This window comes from Phalacrocorax aristotelis, chromosome 4 (genome assembly GCF_949628215.1).
Source record: "Phalacrocorax aristotelis chromosome 4, bGulAri2.1, whole genome shotgun sequence".
Classification (NCBI taxonomy): Eukaryota; Metazoa; Chordata; class Aves; order Suliformes; family Phalacrocoracidae; genus Phalacrocorax; species Phalacrocorax aristotelis.
Window position 1 is genome coordinate 82,693,791 of NC_134279.1, and position 20,637 is coordinate 82,714,427.

The following is a 20,637-nucleotide window of genomic DNA, read 5'->3' on the forward strand; positions in this document are numbered from 1 at the left end:
CGAGCGCACATCGCCGGCTCGTGCCCAGCTCTTCACCCCCAGCACCCCCAAGTCCTTCTCCGCAGGGCTGCTCTCAGTCCCCCCATCCCCCAGCCTGTTCTGATACCGGGGGCTGCCCCGGCCCAGGGGCAGGACCTTGCGCTTGGCCCTGTTGAACCTCATGAGGCTCTTCAATCTTAACTTCCTCTGGTGATGAGGAAGAACAGAGCTGTTACGCGGCGCGGCCGGTTGCCTCAGGCATTCCTGTTAGTTGCTAAATTCATCTGTTATTTCACAAAAAGGAGAACAGACGGGACAAGTGGAAAGAAGGCCGGGGAAATACCCACACACGCTGCGCCTGCTCTACCCCAACCCTTTGGCCACCCGCTTTGGTCTCACGCTCCCCTCAAAGGCCAGGGGAGCTGCAGTCGGGGCGGGGGCACCCGGTACAGCCCCTCTCCCGACCCGAGGCGGGCCCGCCGCCCCCCGCTCCTTCCCGGGGCTCCCCTCATCTTCCCGCCACACTACATTTCCCGTGGTACCCCGCCGCGGACTCCATTTCCCGCACTGCCCCGCGTCGCCGCGCCCGCTCCCATTGGCTGGCCACCGCGTCCCGACCTCCCCACCCCTCCTCCGGCGGACTCTATTTCCCGGCGTGCACCGCGGCAGCTGCGGTGGGCGGTGGCCAATCAGCGCGGGGGCGCCGCAAGGGGCGGGCACTCGGCGGCGGGGGAGGTTGTTTAAAGTGGCGCTTGCGGCGCGCGAAGGGGATGGCGGAACCGGCGGATTATCCCCCGTTTCAGCTGGGGAAACCCCGCTTCGAACAGGTACCGCCGCCGGGCGCGGGGGCGGCGGGAGGCGGGGAGACGGGGAACGGCGTCGGGGTGTGTGTGTGTGTCCCCCCGTGAGGAGACCCCCCCCCCCCGCTCCCTGCTGAATCTCCCCGCCTTCACCCAGGGCGGTGCGCTGATTGGTGCGCAGCCCCCCTGCCGTTGGGCGTCGCGGCTGTCACTCAAAGCCACCGCCGCCCCACCCCCCCGCCCCGCGGTGATTGGCGCGTCCCGCCGTGCCCCTGTGGCTCCGGGCGCAGGGCGGTGGGGTGGGGGGGGTGTGTGCGCGAAGCCCCGGGACCGCGTGTTCGAGTCCCGCGGCTGCCGCTCAGGTCAGCGAGGCTGGGTGGAGGATCTTGGGTGCCAGTGCACGGCCTGGTCGCCTCCTTTTTCCCCCGTAGGACGGTGCGAGGGCTGGGCCCTGCCCCGACCGGGGTGGTGACGAGCCCAAGGTTGCAGGGAGGTGAGGAGTGCGGTCAGGGTGCTGGTGGGGCAGGAGGCTGACCCTCACGAAATGGCGTCACGTTGGGGCGCCTGAGGCGGGCGACAAGGAAACGTGGTTTGGGGCGAGGTGTGAGGTGAGGAGGCGACGCCTGCATGGCAGAGCCGCCCTGTCTTTGGTGCCTGATGTCTGGGGGACAACAAGGAAGGCCTGCAGCAGCTGTCATGGGGTGAGGAGAGCTGGGGCGAGGGTCGGAGCAGCTCGTCCCTGCAGCCGCCTTCCACAGCTTCCCTTCGCAAGCGCTCTGTGGGGTCCCCGCTACAGCATGGCTGACAAAGACCACCTTTCGTTCTCTTGGAGCCATGTTAGGCTTCTGATGGGTGTGGAGGTGCTGGATTGTGTCCAGAGAAGGGCAGCGGGTGCTGGGGCAGGGTCTGGAGCACAAGTGTGCTGGGGGGCGGCTGAGGGAGCTGGGGGGGTTTAGCCTGGAGAAGAGGGGGCTGAGGGGAGCCCTTCTCGCTCTCTGCAGCTGCCTGAGAGGGGCTGGAGTGAGGGGGGGCTGGTCTCTGCTCCCAAGTCACCAGCGACAGGACGAGAGGGAACGGCCTCAGGCTGCGTCAGGGGAGGTTTAGGTTGGAGATGAGGGAAAATGTCTTCCCTGCCAGAGGGGTCAGGCCCTGGCACAGGCTGCCCAGAGAGGTGGGGGAGTCACCGTCCCTGGGGGGGTTCAAAGGACATGCAGACGTGGCACTTGGGGCCGTGGTTTAGGAAGCCTGGGGGTGTTGGGTTGGTGGTTGGCCTTGATGATCCCAGAGGTCTTTTCCAACCTTAATGGTTCTATGATATGGCTGACAAAGTTCATAAAACCTCCTTCAGTTGCTCGAGCTGGAGAAGATGCTGCTGGAAAGGAATGAGCTATTTCAAATACCAAATCAAGAATGAGTAGCAAAGTCTGCTCGTCAATGGGGTATGTCCGTGTCCCAGTCTTGGGGCAGTTTCCAAGTATACTCTTCTTACCCCCCCCAGCCACCCAAAATCTGTACGGGACCGCTATGTGCCAACCATCTCACTTGCTAATTGCAGTTCACGGAGCTTGGCTTGACCGAAGCCACCCATTTGGGTTGCTGAGGAGTCTGGTTGCTGATTTCCCATGGGGCGCCAGACCTGGTTGATGGATCTATGTGCCTCTTCCCCCACTGCCTTATCACTGTTTGAGAGGTTATGGTGGGACCTCCTCGGAGCGACAGATCCCCTGTGGCAGGGAAGGGGTGACTTCCCCACGCTGGGAGCCTGGTTGGCTGCGCAAGCTGAGGGATGCTCAGGCTGGGGAGACGGAGCTTTTTAATAAGGAGAGGAGGAGGAGGAGGAGGAGACGCTACTCCCTTCTAGACACCACAGATGATTCGAGGCACACTTGGCAGCGAGTCAGGCACAGAATCGGTGCGTTCTGTTCATTAAGGAGCGACTGTCACTTGTAGCAACATTTAGAAAATGTTTCGAGGGGTATGGCAGGATGTTAATGATTGCATGCGCGTTTGAGTGGAGAAGTCCTCTCTCCTCGCTGCCACTCCTGGGAGATGAGCCGGGTGCATTTACACGCAGCCCAGACCTGGGGTGAGGCTTGCTCATCGGCCAAAGCACGCTTGGGCTGGGTGGTTCAGGGGTGCTTTGCAGGAGGGCTGCACCGAGCATTGGAAATCATTCCCTTTCTCTTCTGTAGTGGTTTTATTCCTTTCCTATAAAATTTTCTGCGAAGGAATGTGTAAGTCTGGTGGGAGCTGACGGATGGGTCACGGTGCTGGTGTCCGGCCGGTTCTCACCCTGTGCTCAGCTGCTTTCTCCTGCTCCGTGTGCCCACGCACGAAGCGTGGCTGGACAGCCCAGCTTGGGATCTGGCAGCGTTGTGGGGTCGCAGAGCAGGAGGGGTGCGAGTGTTGCTGCAGGTTAGGGCAACAGGTGGGATCCCGCGACCGGTTTGGGATGCGGCAGCCTGCCCCATCAGCGCCGCAGCCACGAGCCTGCTCCCATCCCACGACCTCATCCCAGGTCCTTCATCTCTGGTTCAGACAGTTATTTATTTCTCCCGTCTTGACCTTGGTGTTTGCTACCAAACTTCAGCTTCCAGTGCTGGGGAAGAACGCCGACATTAGCTCAAGGGATCGGCACACCTGAATCACCACGATCCTTTTCTGTCAGCTGTTCAGTGCGATGCCCCTGCAGCTCCCTGCCTTCCCCATTCCTTCAGTGGCCTGTCGCAGTGTTTTATCTGTTTATAAGATCTTGCCTTTAGTAGTCCAACTGACAAAGGATGCCTTACTTGTTTCGGAAAGGATTAGTGACGCTTCAGGTGGCTGTTTAAATTCTAGACGTAGCCCCTCGTGATGACAGCATTTACTTTTCCTCTGAAGCGCTGGCTGGGAGCAGGTCTGGGGCTATTTAAGGGGAGATTTGACTAAAACTGAGGCTAGGAGAGGTGCAGGGAGCCGTGCTCAGCGTCTTTGTCCCTGGGGGGGAAAACAAGGAAAAGTTGTTTGTTAGGAACAAAAACCTCGGAGAGCAAACTCGGCTGCCTGGGGATTTGGTTCAGAGGAGACACGGTGGTTTCCTTCCCCCGCCGTGACGCAGAGCCCCCGGAAAGCGGCTGAGCAGAATTTAGGACAGCGGGCGGGAGACGTCCATTATTAAATTCCCCTTTTCCCATCCCTTGTTTTTGCAGTTTGCTTCTTTTTCTTGATGTTTGGGCAAGTCGCGTTCTGTTGAGTCACCTCTTTTTTTTTGTTGTTTGCTGAAAAGAGCCTCTGCCTCGCAATGGAAGCGGGCTATTTTTAGGTAAAAGAAGAAATGAGGACGTTAGGCTTGAGAATGTGTGATAAGAACTTTCTTTTCTGACAAGTAGTTATAATTTGTTAGGCATACTCCTTTCCCCTCCCCCCCCTTTTTTTTTTCTTCTCTTTAAGGTTTTAAGTGCGCCCTGTGCTACAGCCAGAGCACTAAACTGTGTTCCCTGTGCTCTGGGGTCTTTGCCTGTATCCCAGGCATTTACCCTGGGCAAAATAAAGACATATTTTTTCCTCTCTCTCTCAGAAAAGCTGAGGAAACCTTTCCAGCAAGGGTCTAAATAAGGTGTGGGTGTGGTTGTTTGCTAAGCAAGGGTGTTAACTGCTGGGAGAAGATAGCACCAGTTAAACTGGTGTTTTTATTGGGGTCAGCCCTCTAAAAAGTAAAGTGAGACTGTCTCCGCTAGTGCAGGAGGACTGCAAGCGTGGGGAAAACCGAACAAGAGGTGAGCTGACTTCCTACACAGCTGAAGTTGAGGGTGGTCACCTCAACCAGCAGAACTCATGAGCATGCCTTGTCCTCTTTGCGAAGTAGGAAATAATGAAAAAAAGACATCGCAGATCTTAGGTCCTTCAGGCGAAGAAGAGGGACGTCAAGGGGAATAAACCCAAACCAGAACTGTAAACATCTGTTATCCCTTGAACAGCTCAGCGTGTGCGTACGACCGTGGAGTACGTGATGTGCTTAGGATGTTTTATTCTGTTGGCCAAACACGCCACTTTCTATGGCTGCGATATTAACAATGTCGTTACAGATATGCTGTGGTCAGAGAGTATCTGACCTTGCAGATATTTTTAATGTTGGAAGTCAATGCATCCTAATCTCAGAATGTCTTGTAAGGACATCAGTGCTAAAAATCACTATTTCCTGCTCTTCGTATACTTTAATTTGGAAAGTTTAAAGCACAACCAGGGTTTATGACCTGCCTTAGCAAAACCACGTGCCTCCTCTGTCCAAGATAACCTTTGCAATGACATGCAGATAAAGACGCTGCTGATTAGATACGCCTCTCAGGAGCTGAATGGCTTGCTGCTTGTGTACTGAGATTGCTGAAAGCCCTGGTACAGGCAGCGGGAAGAACCGGAGCTGTATCCTAACACCCTAAAGTTAACACGGAAGTTTCTACACATGTTGCTCAGCCTAATGTTATTTTACACTTTAAAAAGTGCGTGAAACTCCTCTTTCCTAAAGGGCCATCGTTCTGGAGAAGGGGTTTTCTTAAAAGGCTGCAGAAGGATGTTTAAGGTTGGTTTGTGATTGTTTTAACTCTTGCGTATGTGTGGGTCCAGCCCAGCATGTATGAGCTGCTTGAGATGAGGTTGGCGTATGCTAAGTGGTGTTTGCTGTCGCCAAAGGTGGCTTCCTCGGCCTTGAAGATGGGCTGACCCTGTTTGTCCTGTGCAATCTATTGGGTCTTGCAAGCACATGCTTAAAAACTAATTGCAGAGAAGAGGAACTACAGACACCTTTGGGTTTGCTGTTTAGCTGTTACTTCACAAAACCATGCCAAAAAAGCCATCCAGTTGGCTTTTTTACATCTCTGTCAGCCAGGATTGGATTTTAAACAAGGAGTTTGTTTGCGTCTTTTGCTATTTATTGAACATATATAATTATATACTTGTTCCTTTTCCGGATTAAGTATAGGTGGCCTGTCCACCTTGGAAAAGTCCAGAGGTAATTGTCAAATTTTGGTGGAACAAGATGCAAACCCCTGCTACTCCACATGAAAGGTTTCCATGTCATGTCCCATCGGTGTTCATGAGCAGATCCGTCACTGCGCGTAACTGAAGTTACTGAGATCCAGGAGCTACTCCTATACCCACCCTTGGCCCTTTAATATTATAAAGTTAAATTAAAAATATTGAAGGGCTGAGAGTCTGTAGCTTTAGCCTAAACTCGTAATCGGGGTGAACCTCAAGTGTGCGTGCAATTACACAGCTCTGCTGTCCAGCCATACCTTGCCAGTGTCCCGTTGCTCAATGGTTTGAATTTCCTTAATTTTGTTTGGTTTAGCCTAAATCTCTTCCTAATTAATTTAAAGCTGATATAAGCCTGATTTTTAGCTCAAAAACCACCCCAAGTCTGCATGCCTTTTGCTCTGGCTTAATTAAATTCTTCTTAAAATCACACTGTAATTAAACTGGTAGTCGTGCTTATCTCCTGTTCTTCCCAGGGCTGCCCAGTATACACTTATGAGGAATACTCGCCCTCTTTAAGGTGATAAACAAGCGCTTGCTGACGGTCACTTACCTGTCTCTCACTGCCATTCTCCAAATTTCTTGAGCCTACAAGGAGTAGTTTCCTTCTAGTTCTTATCTCGGAGTCAGCTGCGTCTTGCATGGCCTGCAGCGCAGCCACTTAACTAAGCTGGAGCTGTAACGTAGTCCTGTGCTCGCTGTGATCTGCTGTGCCATGTAAGGGAATTAATATTCCCAGCCGCTTTGCAGAACTTCATCTTGCTTGCAGGCTGGTGAGAAGTGGTCCCAAAATAGCTGCGATTAATCACAGGAAATTTGTGTTATTCAGTTTTCTTCCCGATAACCGTTTACTACAGTGGATGTTACAGGAATAAAATGGCAGAAAAGACCACGGATGGATATTTGGGAGCTGAAGGTCATACTTTACGGTGGCTTGCAAGCTCCCTCCCTTGCATGAGCATGATGGCCAGAGCTGGAAATGATCCTGTTAAAAAGGAACTATCCTGAATTCTCACTTAAATCTGGGCTTGGCTGACTGCAGTGTGCCCTAGGGCTGCTGCCCTGCTGGTGCACTGAACGGTGCCCGGCTGTTCCTGAGCCCCGGGGCTTGATCCTCTCATCCCGTTTGCTTGTCCTAACAACTGTTGGTTTGCTGGATGGATGCAGAGTTGGTGTGTCCAGTTCAGACCATGGAGGGAGGTGGAAATACCTTGGTTTTGCCCTACTTGATGATAGTGGGCATGGGGTAACGGGGAAGGGATGGAGGACAAAGGGTTAGAAGGAGGTATGGGAAAAGAAAGCAGTTCTTGTATGATGTACAGCAAAAGATGACCTGCTGGAACAGAGAATAACACAGTTTTAGCACTGAAATGGCATCTAAAAGGTAAATAAAATGAAATTCCGTTTTCCTTGAATTTGTAATAATGAATGAGCAGGTGTTGGCCAGAGCCTGGGACAAGGCAGCAGTTGGTGGGAGAAGAGCTGAGCAGTGCCTTGGCTGTCTGAGTTGCAGGAATAACGGTGCTCCATTGTGAGGACCTGCAGAAAGTCATTCCCTAAGGATAAGTATTTACAGTATGGACTGTGGGCAAGTACTTGCCGCAATGCCTGGCCTTTCCCTGCTTGTCCTGCACCCCAAGAGCCTGTTGTATCTCTGGTTTGCTGAGAGAATTCTGTTATGTTCCAGAGCACCGGCTGCTTTGTTTATCCGAAAGCCCTTTAACTAACAGAGCTTAAAAAGAAAGTGGCCATAACCCAGGAAAGCAAACACTTGTTAGCAGTGGCAGGACTTCAAGCAGTTACAGAAGAAAAGTATAAAAACTAGAAACTGCGATATTGTGCTTCACCTGACGTCAGCCTCTTGTTTTCCGGAGGCTTTCAGTGGCGCACCTGTGCGCTGTAGAAACCCCAAGATGATATGGAAGCGTCTGGACTGAGCTAGATTAACACCAAATTTTAAATATTTTTGGGTTTTATAATAAAGAGAAAGGAATAAGGAAAATGTCTCTGTAGCATGTTTCTGAATTTATTTCTTCCACTGGCTTTCAGTTAGCTTCTTCACAGGGGCTTCTCCATTCCTCTTAGCAGAGCCAAAACATCCTGTAAGAGAACTGAGGAGCTTAGGTCAGTGCTTGCCTGATCACTTGGCTTTACCCGGTGCTTTGGAGTGCTCAAAGACCACCAGCAACGTGCAATGGATTCGTTTGATGTTGGAAAATAATTTGGGAGTTGAATGTATTTTAAGCTAAAAGAATTTTGTTGTGTTCTTATTTACTTACTTCTCATCGCTTTTATTCACAGTTAAACATGATACTCCCATCGCACAAAGCGCTGCAGTGCTGGGTGAAGCCCAAGGGCAAGCAGGGAGCGTAAAATGTCAGTGCGTAAATGACAGTAAAGGTGTCCCGGGGGGGTCTCTGGGTTGAGTCCTCATAGCCCCACTGTGGGAACCAATTTTTTTTAATTCGTTAGAGCCAAAGAAGCCCTTCTCGAAGGCTTCTTGTCTGTGGTCAGTCTGCAAAACCGTCTGTTGTATTTTGGCGATTGATTTCCTATTTATCCTGTAGAATCAGGATTGGAGAGCAAAATCTGGATCTGTTCTGTGAGTTCAGTTTTGTGGTTATGTTCACGAAGCTGAGGTGCAACAGTTGGCTCTGATTTAATTTGCCCCTAAATTCTGAATTATTAGGATTTGGGTTTTGGGTTTTTTTTTGCCTTTTGTTTTGCATGCAGCTCTGAAAACAAATACCAATCTTTAATTAAAATAATTCTGGTGGCTTCTAGTCAGGAGATTACACCTGGGAAGCAGGAACTGACCTGGATGATGGAAAGGCAACCAGCAAGGTCTAGCAGTGACGCAGCTTTCTGTAGTCATCTGAAAAGGAAAACCACGAAGTCCCATGGCTGGACAGCGGTAAAAATGACAGATATTTTTTGCTCGGGGGCTGCAGAGTTGTGGTGAATATGCTGCTGCTTAGGAGGGCTGAGCGGTGAAATACGCAGTGATGATGTTTAGATGCAGCCTCAAGAAGGCAACTTTGCTCTTGGTTTGAATTTGGTTCTATTTTATGTGGTTCTCGGAGAGACCACAGAGAGCTTCTGTTGTGGAAAAATGAGGTTCTCACTTATCAGAGTTAAAAAGCCAAAACTTGGTCAAACTCCTCTACTTTTTTTGGGCTGTTTTTTTCTTGTTTATGGCACCGTGAATTGACCTTGAGATGTTTCAGGTGTAGAACTGGGGACTTCCATTCATCCCACTCTGCCACTTGTCTCACTTTGATGTTGCTCTCCCCGTCCAAGGCTAAGCTTTATTTGCTGCTTTCCCCCCTAGGTATTTTGACTGCAAGCAAGCCCAGCATGCGTGAGGGGGAGAAGTGGGATGGGGAAAGTGATTTTTAACCAATGAGAATGTTTTTTTTTTTTTTTTGGTGTGCGGATTTTTTCCCCCCCCCAGTTGCTTGATTAACAGAACTGCTCTCTTCAAAATTGTGGTCTGGACGTGGGAGTGAATGAGGTTTAATGCAGTTGCCTTATTTGAAGAAACTTGGACTAGAGGCAGCAGAGCAAGAAGTTTGTTAATGGCTCATGTTCTGCCGTGCTGTCCCGTGGTGGTGATGAGGGATGTTGTTGAGCCGACCGGTGAGCGTGCAGAGCCGATGAGGAGGCGTTAAAGGATAACTCACTGTCATGGGATTGCAGCTCATCCTGTTTTGGGGATCTAAGAGAGCAGGCAGAGTTTGGTGTCAATCACTGTGACGGAGATTGAGCCTCAGGGTGACAATAGCCCTTCTGCTGGAAAGGTTGGGTGGTGACTGAGCATCAGAATCCCCTTCGTGGGAGACTTAAGAGTGATTTTCACTCCCAAGAGGTGCATAGTAAGAGCAACAAGGAAAAACACATTTATGTAATTGCATTTAGGACCTTGAGGGGCTGGAGCGTGTCCAGAGAAGGGCAGCGGGTGCTGGGGCAGGGTCTGGAGCACAAGTGTGCTGGGGGGCGGCTGAGGGGGCTGGGGGGGTTTAGCCTGGAGGAGAGGGGGCTGAGGGGAGCCCTTCTCGCTCTCTGCAGCTGCCTGAGAGGGGCTGGAGTGAGGGGGGGGTCGGTCTCTGCTCCCAAGTCACCAGGGACAGGACGAGAGGGAACGGCCTCAGGCTGCGTCAGGGGAGGTTTAGGTTGGAGATGAGGGAAAATGCCTTCCCTGCCAGAGGGGTCAGGCCCTGGCACAGGCTGCCCAGAGGGGGGGGGGGCATCACCGTCCCTGGGGGGGTTCAAACACCGTGCAGACGTGGCACCTGGGGCCATGGTTTAGGAGGCCTGGGGGTGTTGGGTTGGTGGTTGGCCTTGATGATCTTAGAGGTCTTTTCCAACCTTAACAATTCTATGATTCTATTATTTTAGAGAGCTCATGGTAATGCAAAAAGAAAGTGGAAACCACAGCTGATGAGTTGGGTCTTGTTGCCTGCCTTAGGGGAGGGAGGGGAGACTCGAGCTCGGGTCTCCCTGCCTGGTCGCTTTGTGCATCCCTGATGGACAGAGACATTCTTGAGAACTGGCTTCTTCCCTGTGTTTCAGCCGAGGGAAGAGGTACATCTGCCTTCCCGCTGTCCTTTCTTTGAAGTAGCAGTAGCAAAAGGGTAATTTCTTTCTTTATTATTTTAAGTGAGGATGAGAGAAGGAAGGACTGAAATAGTCCTGTCTGCTGGCAGACAAGCAGTTGGCCCTGGCTGACCTTACAACATGAAGTGCCTTATGGTATCTGAGAAAAGCACGCTTTGGCCACCATCTCCTGGCAAGTCCATAGCACAGTGTCTGCTACTTGTCCATGTTAATTTTCTTGGTTCCTAGCCTAGCCTGTGTATTCAGACTTTTTTTTTTTCCCCCAGGAAGAAGGCTAGGAGGATAAAGAAATATTGCTTATTGAAGAAAGACTTCTGTATGAAAGAGTCTTGGGGCTTTCTGATCTTTTAGGTTCATGAGGCTGGAAAAGCACTTCTTCCCTTGCTGGGTTGCAGCATTTCTGGTTGGTTTTGTGTGTATCTGTACTTAAAGATAGGGATGTTGGCTGTAATCATTTGAAGGAATGGTCAGCAGCTCTGCATGTTATAAACAGCTTTTTTATTTTTATGGTTTTTGCTCTGGACCTTATCGTGCACTTCCATGGGAGCCTGAGTGAGGGCTGTTGTCCCAGCCCCACTCAAGTGGTCTGGCCCTCGCCCTGGGGCTTATCTATCTGACTACGGAAGGAACGGGTTCAGGCAACTCCGCCACCTGAAAACAAATCCCTCCTTTAAGGATTAGACTTTTGGCCCTCTTAGCTCCCCGATCAGAGTCAGCGCTGGCCCAGGGCAGGAGAGGAGGAGGGGGCGTGGGAACAGGATTGTGCAGGCTGGGTTTGAGCTGCTGAAACGTGTCCTTAGCTGGGTGTCGCTGAGCTTGCTCCAGGCAAGGACCAGAGCAGGAGACCAGCGCTCCTGAGGGCCTCTACAGCTTTGTGAATTTGAATCTGTACTTCTAAAGTAGCATTTACATCAGGCGCATTTGAACTTCTGGTCTCATTCCCCCTTCCTTGTGCCTTGTACTGTCATTTACACCTTTGTAAAGTGGGTGTAAAATACTGCTGTTATATTTAATTCTATTTAATACCTTTTCTCACTGTGAAATGCATATCACAATGATGAAGGCAGTGGAGAAGTTGAGCCCACTTAAATTTACCCCCCCCCCCCCCTTTTTGTTCTCGCTTAAACCATGTACTTACAACTGCTCTGAATTCTCTTCTTGCTGTTCAGCCTTGAGCAAGTGCAGAAGGATGGGCAGTGGGAGAGGGACGACGGTACGTGGGAGCGCTTGGGATAACATGACGAGGGACCAAGTGAGTCACGCGTTAGTCATGTCACTCCCTGCACCACTGGCAAGCGTCGGGCAGTAGTGATGTGGAGGACAGTGGCATCTGCAGAGCTCTTTATATTGAAAATAAAAGTAAGGCAGCAAAATGTCAAGCTCGCAAAAGCTAGGGAGTACCAGAATTAGCGTTAATTAAATCAATGCTAATTAAAAACCACCGGGCTTTTTTTTCTGAAGTTATGTGAAGCTATTTTGTTTAGTTGTGGGTTTTTCTTTTTTTAGTGCAGAACATGGGAAAATAACAGTAGAGCATTTTGTAAGCAGCTGAGAATGGGGTGTTGCAACACGAGGTGGTGGACAGCAGCGTTGCTGGAAACTGCCATTAGAGAGGGGTTTCTGCCTGAATAAGTAGGCAGTATTATTGGTATTTCTCTGTGCTTGATGGATTCAGGAGAGGAGAACCAGCATGTTTCATAAAATTATGCCAGGCTGTGATTAAATGCCATTCTCGCTGCTTTATCCGTATTCCAGTCCTTTATTTATAGCATGCTTTTGCATGACAAATGCAAAGAGAGGTTTGTCTGCACGTGGCTGAGAGCACCCAGGGCAAAGGGGTCCCAATATTCAAGAGCACCTGGAGGTCTGTGACCTGTGTCCGTTCTGCATCCGCGATGGGCTGCAAATTCTGCTGGGGAGAAGCCACGGGAGAGAAAGCAGCGGCTGGACCGGGCTGTCCCGTGTCCATTTGGCCTTGCCGATGTCCAGATGAGAGTTTAGGCCGCACTAAGGCAGCTCTGGCACTCAGCGTAAACCTGCATCCAGATGAAAGAATCCAGACTGATGTTTGAGTGATGTACATGTACCCTGAGCACTCTTAATATATCAGTATTTCATGGTCCGGTGCTTTGGGCTTGCCTAAATTCAATTTTTTTCTAAAAACTGAGTAAAACTGCTCTCTGTTCCTTTGGAGCTTCCCATGATCTTTCCAGCCTATTTCACAGACCTTCCCCTTTCCTTCAGACTCTGTTCCCAGTGCTCTCGATCCCTTTCTGTCCTTCAGACACTTTTGCTGCTCCCAAGAAAGGCATCGTCACCAGCCTTCGCACAGCATTATCCCTACGCATGTGCATCCAGATTGGATTTTTCTAAAAATGCAGCTAAGAAGAAGCCCAAGCCATGAAGTTATGGCTTCTTTTACGGATGTTAAGGCTCACAGTCCAATGTCTGCCTTGTGTTTGTGTAGGGGCTGGCACAATGAAACCCAGCCCTACTTTAGTGCCTGGACAATTCTGCAATAAATGTAAGACATAAAACTGGGTTTAACTTAGTCTGGTTTTTTACCTTTCTCATTCTTCCCATCAAGGAGAAAACTACTTGTTCCCTTGTTGAGACTTTAAAGTCTTTGTAGAGCATTTGAAAATATAATTTCACATACCTCGTTTTCTAGCAGCGTATGGGCACAGGAGTTGGGTGCTGGCTGACAGCCGGCTGGGCATGAGCCAGCAGTGCCCAGGTGGCCAAGGAGGCCACCAGCCCTCGGGCTTGTGTCAGCCCTGGTGTGGCCAGCAGGAGCCGGGCAGGGATGGGGCCCCTGTGCTCAGCCCTGGGGAGGCCCCACCTCGAATGCTGGGCTCAGGTTTGGGCCCCTCGGGACAAGAAGGCCCTGGAGGGGCTGGAGCGTGTCCAGAGAAGGGCAGCGGGGCTGGGGCAGGGTCTGGAGCACAAGTGTGCTGGGGGGCGGCTGAGGGGGTTTAGCCTGGAGAAGAGGGGGCTGAGGGGAGCCCTTCTCGCTCTCTGCAGCTGCCTGAGAGGGGCTGGAGTGAGGGGGGGGTCGGTCTCTGCTCCCAAGTCACCAGTGACAGGACGAGAGGAACCGGCCTCAGGCTGCGTCAGGGGAGGTTTAGGTTGGAGATGAGGGAAAATGCCTTCCCTGCCAGAGGGGTCAGGCCCTGGCACAGGCTGCTCAGAGAGGTGGGGGAGTCACTGTCCCTGGGGGGGTTCAAAGGACATGCAGACGTGGCACTTGGGGCCATGGTTTAGGAGGCCTGGGGGTGTTGGGTTGGTGGTTGGACTTGATGATCCCAGAGATCTTTTCCAACCTTAATGAGTCTATGATTCTGTGAGGAGCTTCTTCACGCTAGTCTCTTCCCCAAAATCATGGACCCTGTGGTACTGCTGGTCCCGCAAGATGGGTGCTAGTGGCAATGAGGACAAGCAGCATAGGGGTGGTGTTAAAGGCATTGTAGGGTGGGAATTCCTTCGACGGCGTTGCTTGGCGTGGGAGGTCTGGAGCAGTGCCGTTGGGTTTTTGTGGTCCGAGGCATCTCCCAGGAGTCCCACAGGGAGGGTTAAGCAGGCAGCGTGCCTTTTTTGAGGGAAAAGTAAAGGGTATTTCAGCAGCTTGATAGTATCACTTTATTAAATCATCTATATTGGTATTCTGTTAATAGCAACACTGCTGCTAGCAGGGTCCAATCCCTCATCTTTTCCTTTCAGGCTTCCCATCACAAATTACCAGTGAATAGCTTCTCTATTATTTCTTTTTAGTTGCTGCTTAGTTCTGCAGAGGAAATAAAACGTTTCTCTGCAGCCGGTGAAAGGCAGTTTCTAACTGAACACATTTTGGTTTTTTTCCTGTCTTCCAGACTTCATTTTATGGCAGATTCAGACACTTCTTGGACATCATTGATCCCCGCACTCTCTTTGTTACTGAGGTAATGTATACGCGCCTTGTTTTCTGGAAGTGCTGTTTATTAGACAGGTAAAAACAATTTCTTCTGTGAACAGCAGAAGTAATACACCCAGGTTTCCAGTGGATTTGTGTGTCTCGGTTGATTTATTGCCCAACTGAGCTCTGTTAAATCTGTAGCAGAAACTCACTCTTTATTAGACGTTGGTGAATCCACACCTGTCAGTCCCCCATCTCCCTCTGGTTAACTCCTGAGACCCTGAACTGGTTTCAGTCAAGCTTGCCAGCGATGCCACCTTCTCAGAAGGAAAATTCCTGCAAGCGAAAAGTGCAGGTGAGTAGATGAGAGAGCAAATAAATGCTTTGTGGAGGAATTGAGCTGCAGCGTGAGCTGGGTGGGCTCGCACCACAGTTTTCAGTGGCTGCACTCACAAAGACCTTTTCCGAGCAAGGTGGTGTAGCTTTTCCTTAGTTATTACCCTGTTTGTAACAGCTTTGGGGGTTTTGGCCCATTTAATTTTCATTTAGTGTTGTCCAGCATGACTGCATTTCCCTGATTTCCTAAAATAGGGAGCTAATAGTTGTAGGGAATCCTTTAGAAGAAATATTTCTGCTGGTGAACTTAAATTCTACCTGCTGGCCAGAAAACTTAGGGGTCTTTTTTTCAGCGAAGGGCAGCTGCCTTTTCCTTTTTCATTTTTCTTTTCCATTTTTATTTATTTTTTTTGAGGTGGAGCAGCATAAGATGAAAATATGCATGCAGACAATTCTGAAAACGTAGGGAGCTGAACTGCTCACCGTGGGTAGTGGTGAACTGCGTCCAGTTCCTTACACACTGTGATGGCGGGGGGTGGAAAAAGACCCAATGCAACTTTAAATAATCTTTTCCTTCTAAATCAATGAGTTCTTTTCAAAAACATAAGGCTAAGATGTATCGTGCCGTTCATTTTGAGTACCTTCTGGATGTGTGCCCAAGAGAACGGCAGAAATAAAGCAGCTGTTCTCCCACCATCACGTTGAAGATTATACTTTCCCGTGTAAAAGCACATGTTCAAGTCTGAGATCAATTTTCAAAAGCCACCAACCTTGATGGGGAGCTCAGGCTGGAGAGGTAACCTGCTAGCAAAAGAATGTCACAATTCCAGAGAGACAGCTAGCCACCACCGCGTCGTGGTAAAGGGAATGAAAATCACAATATTACCTGAGGTTGCAGGGCATTTTGCAGATGGTCAGCTGCTGTTTAAAGAGGATTTAAGCACGTGTGCCAGAATAAAAACAATACTACACATTAAAGACTTGCTGCTGCTCTCACCTTAGCCAAGATTTAGCCTCAAGTGCAACGCATTGCGCGTTGGAGTGTGTTTGACCGCGTGGGGAATCTCCAGTGTGCGTCTGTGGTGATGCAGAGGCTGTTGTATGCAGTTTGTTGGTTTTCTTTATATGTTTTCATAATTTTGATTCTGAAATTCATAAATAGGTGTGAAGGGCCTTCACTACCTAATGATAATTTTTGGAGGTAAGGAGAGGATACTTCACATGCCAAAGGGAATGGGATGTTGGAGGAGGGAGGCTGTCTTTGGCCATTTTTGTGATGCACTGAGAGTACTAGTTAAACACCTAAGGACAGTGAGGAAACCGAGGCTCAGAAATATATGGATCCAAAAAAACATGGAAAGACCCCTCTGTTGTCAGGCTAATCAGCTCTAGAATTAGTGCTGATATTATAGAGTTGGTGTTTGGTAGGTTTCCATAAGCGTGTGCTTTCCAGCCTACTACTCTGGGCATGATGTCTGGGACAAGTGTGCTCAGGGTCCTGGGCTCAGGCAGCTGCACCAGGAGGTCCCCAGTTGAGGTCACTTGGAAGAGAACTTCTTCTGGTAGGACAGAAGAAACAGGTGATTCTGCTTATCTTTTTGGTGGATTTTGTTACGCCTCAGCTTGTTTTGTTTTCCTCTTTTTGGAGGAAAATTCTGTTGGGTGGAGATCATCCACCCAGTTCTGTTTAGTTAAATTATCTCTTCCTTGGGGAATATTTCCATGATCTAATAATAATTCTCACCTCTCTGAATCTCCATTTAAGCCTATAGCGTGTGTGTGTGTATGTAGTTTATTTTTTCTTAAGCTGGGTAACCCACTGTACGTAATGCAAGACCAAACTATTGCTTTTTACAATGGCATTCATGCAGAAGAAAGACAGAATTCTCAAACCTATTTCCTGTGTATCTCCGAAGTGGGCAATACGAGTGAACTTGGTTAAGTTAGCGATTCTGCTTTTTGCAGTTACACAACAGGCTTAAGGAGAACGCCCTGTGTTCACGTTTGGGATGGGGTAAGCACTTTCATGCTATGGTTATGGCAGTATAATGAAAATTTAAATTGAGCTCTGTAACTCAGTCTGGTTTCACTATGCAAAACCTGTAATTCTGTCTACCCACTTTGTTACCTCCAGCAACAAGCAGTTCTGGTTCCAGAGCAGGTATTTTAGGTTCCTGAAAGGCTCACTTGTCCACTTCTTTGTGAACTTCTTGCTTTTTTAAGGGCTGAATCTCTTCTGCTCTCGAGGGCAATTATCTTGCTTGTCACACTCCATCAAATGTAGAGGGAGTCTAGACTCTTGGGTAAGCTCTCTGTGAGTTGGGTACCCACTCTGAACATCGTGGTGGTCCCTCCTGTGGCTCAGCCTCATGCTTTTCTATCTTCCCATTGTTTCCTCTACAAATTGTTAGAAGCTTTTTGAAGAGGTTAGTAAGGTTGGGGGTACCTAGTGGTCAGCTGGTATAACTTAATTTTTTCCAGACACCTTTTGACAAGGCTCTTCTAAGAAGGTGAGAGTTGGCAGAGGGGCGAAGAGCAAAATCTGGGTGGCCCATTTTTATCCTGGAGGCAGCTGTCAAGATCTGAGTGCTTCAAGCAATTCTGGACCCCAAACTGAGCCTCAACAAATGAGGGAGGTTTGGTGTCCTTCTAGGGGGCCTAATAAGCATGGGCCTGAACTTTTTGTGGTCTTCAGGAATGGCTTGGTGGCTGTCCAAGGAAGGAAATGCCCTCCGTCCATATTCTTTGGGAGTTTGAATTCTATGATAGTAATGCTTCAGTAGAGCTTCTGCTGTGCATTTTGTGAAGTCTACATGAGCTCTTTTTACCTGGAGAAGTCTCTTGGCAAAACAGATGTGAACACCTGGCGTCATGGAAGCACTTCTCGGAGCACAAAAGCTGCTTTGTTGATTGACCTTCTCGCTGTGCTTTGCGTATCTGATCTTGTGCTTTGAAATACTTTGTATGGGCGTGAAACTAAAGGCTGCTTGGTTTCATTTGATAATTTAGGTGGCAAATTAAGATCTAGAAAGGGTTTGATGAGAAAGCAGCCGTTTACGGAGAGCTCCTTCCCGCTGACAGATGGCTGCATCTTTCAGGCCCGGGGTTCTCGGGGAACAAATAAATTGCTGTTTGTCTTGGAGTAGCTCTCTAGCAAATGAAAAAAAAAAAAGAGATAAATGAGTCTCTAATGAGAATGGAGGTTAATCCCATGGAAAATGCTGGGAAATGTAATAATATTTTTTTTCTACATCCTTTTTTTAATTCCTGTGCATTACATCATTGCATCTTACTGGTGGCTGTGTTTTGAGGAAGGATGAAGAGATCCCTCTGAGTGGGGGAAACCAAGCACAGTGATACCAAGTATAATTAGTCTCAGTGACAGTCCTCTCTTACTCATTTATTTTTCAGTAAAGCAAATTCTTAACACAATTAAGAACTTGCTTGTCTTTTAGAGGCTCTTAAGCATTAATCCTCAAGGGATGCATATTGAGTACTGCATTATGTTGTAGCCGCGCTTTGCAGCCTGTGAACTCTCAAAAAGAAAGCATGTGCTTGTGCGAGGCACGTGGCAGGGGCGGTTGGAAGCCGCTTGCTCCAGTTTTATCTTTAGTGGGTTCTGGTAGAATTATTATCTGTATCAAACTTACCTTGCTTTCTGAGTGCGTATGATATTGAAACAAGGCGCCGACCTTGTGTCAATATTGCATGTAACCTCTAAAGAGGAGGTTTTCATGTGTGCTAATACGTATCATTACTGGCTTTCTAATGAAATAATTTTTTTTGGCAGTTGCAAATTTGCAATCTTTCCCAATAAGCAGGAAATGTGTCATTTCAGAGGTCAAGGTCAACAAGTCCTGTCGCTGAGACCATGAGAAACCCCTCAGTGGGTGTAATGCTTATTTTCAAAATGTGTGAGGTTAAAATGGTTGGAATAATACTTTTAATTGCTCTGTAATTAAGGTCCATCAGGAGAAGCAGTAGGGACCAGCAGATATTTTGATAAGGCTAACTTATCCCATCTGACATTAGCCTGGACAGACTGCTAACACTCTGTGGGAAGCTCTTCATGGAAGAAGCTGTGGATCTGATAATAACTCAAAGCAAAAGTGAAATTAGAATTAAACTGAGCTCAGAGGGGCTGTATGTTATCTGCTTTTGCTTTATCTCATTGTTCAAAGCATAAATCTGCAGAGCGCTGAGCATCTTGCATTCCCATATTTGGGTTTAAAATGGAAGCAGGATTAGATGTATGTTATTTATATGAACGATACCTTCTTACTCAGCAGATTGACTGTCTGTGTTTATTCAGTGTCACATCTGCTGGCTCTACTTGAACAAAAAGTTTCTGGCTCCTGTTGTCTGTCACTGTAGATCCAATACAATAGGGCCAGCTGGAGTCAAGTCTGCCGTATGTATCATCCATAGAGTAGTGAGACAAAATCGGAAACTGTTGAGTGGCTGATGGCAGAGCACAGCTGGATTTCCGTATCCCGTGTTGAATTTGTGGTGCCGGTGGCTAGCGGACTCTTGCTTTGGATCGCATGCCAGTAAGTCATCGGTGGTTCGAACTTGAAACCAGTGAAACTCACAGGTGACCAGCGGATCATCACTGGGCTAAGCTGGCCTCAGAACCCCAATAAAAGCCCCATAGAAGCAGAGTGAGATGCAAACTGTTTCAGCGTGCCTGTCCCATCAGTAGATTTTCTCTTAAAAGCCTCGAATGCAAAACTTGACTCTTTTTCTGTTGATTCTGTAACAGTAATGTTGTAGTGCTACTGGCATCATGACTGTTATTACGGTCTGTATGTGCACATATGGGTTTCTGGAGGCAGCTCTAAGCCATGTGTAGGCATCAGTTGAGATCCAAGAGAAGGCAAGGCACAGATCTTTCAGACAGAAACAGCGTGCCCTTGAGCAAGGCGGACAAGGTGAAAACCAGAACAAGGGTTCACATGCTGGATGGAGGCGTCTGATGCACGTACATGTGTGCAGTCATCTATGGGACCCAATGCAGTTGTCCTCCAGGGTGCCGGAGTGATGGCTGCGAGGGACTTGGGGTGCCAGTGAAGGATTCCTGGAGGTGGCTGTCAGCTCAGCGTGATGTGGGCTATTGTCCTGCTGGCATCTCTGGTTTTGTTCTTTCTCCTCCTTTCTTTGGCAGGAGATTACGTGATCCTTCAGCAACTCTTTCTACAAAGACTGAAACATTCTGCTGATGTAGTCCTGCAAGAGTACTCCAGGCAACAACCTCTGAGTCCCTCCTGGCCTTTGTCAGAGCAGAAGAGGTTACATTAGCTCGTTGCGCTAAAACCTTTGGGTTAAATTTAAGCTGGTTTGTTCAAACTGAGTCAAGTGGTGGTTTTTGGCTCTGCAGCCACTCATGTGGCTTGTGCCATGCAGCTGAGCGCACTTCCTCTCCAAAAGGTGCCTGCTGGCAGCTGTCCTGGCCCATGGTAACTCCCAAACTGCGACTGGGAATCACTTGGCTGAGCGCTGGATGGTCTGAATCAAAACTATGCTGGAGGTTGTGCTGACGCAGGCTTATGCCCGGGCTCTGACTTGTCTAATAGCACAGCCATAACCATAAAACGCAGGCTCACGGAGCAGTGGTAGCCCATTGCATACCTCTCACAGGCTTAGTGAACTGAGCTGTAGTTGAAAAACTGGGTGTTTTCCAGCTGTGTGCAGCGTGAGGCAATGACTGAGCCTTCTTCCAAGGCCTCGTTGCTGTTGGGTAGTGTTCCCCAGGTGGACATGGCTTCGGCTGCTGTGGTGGAGCACCAAGTGTGGAGTTTGTGCTCCTGAATCGCTGAGCGCAGTAGATCCCTGGCACTGCTTCTGGGCTTAGGTTTGTAAGAACATCCTCCGGGTGCAGATGGTCTGTCTAGCACGCTATTGTGAGAGCTGAGACCCCATCATCCACCACTAGAAGTGCTCTAGTTTTTATGAGAAAAGGGGTATGAAAGAAATGATACACACTAGTAAAAACTGTGGTTGAATTTT

General features: G+C 49.1%; 1 protein-coding gene across 7 annotated transcripts in view; it reads left to right on the top strand.

Annotated features, from left to right (window-relative positions):
• Positions 1-658: 658 nt before the first annotated feature.
• Positions 659-20,637, top strand: part of SFXN5 (sideroflexin 5) — a 108,615-nt gene continuing 88,636 nt past the window's right edge. For 2 of the 7 annotated variants that reach the window (XM_075092257.1, XM_075092262.1), the window contains exons 1-2: positions 676-806; positions 14,273-14,341. In XM_075092257.1, coding sequence (XP_074948358.1) covers positions 750-806; positions 14,273-14,341 — 126 coding nt within the window. In that variant the 5' untranslated portion in view covers positions 676-749. The other 5 variants (XM_075092260.1, XM_075092264.1, XM_075092263.1 and 2 more) reach the window with 5 other exon arrangements.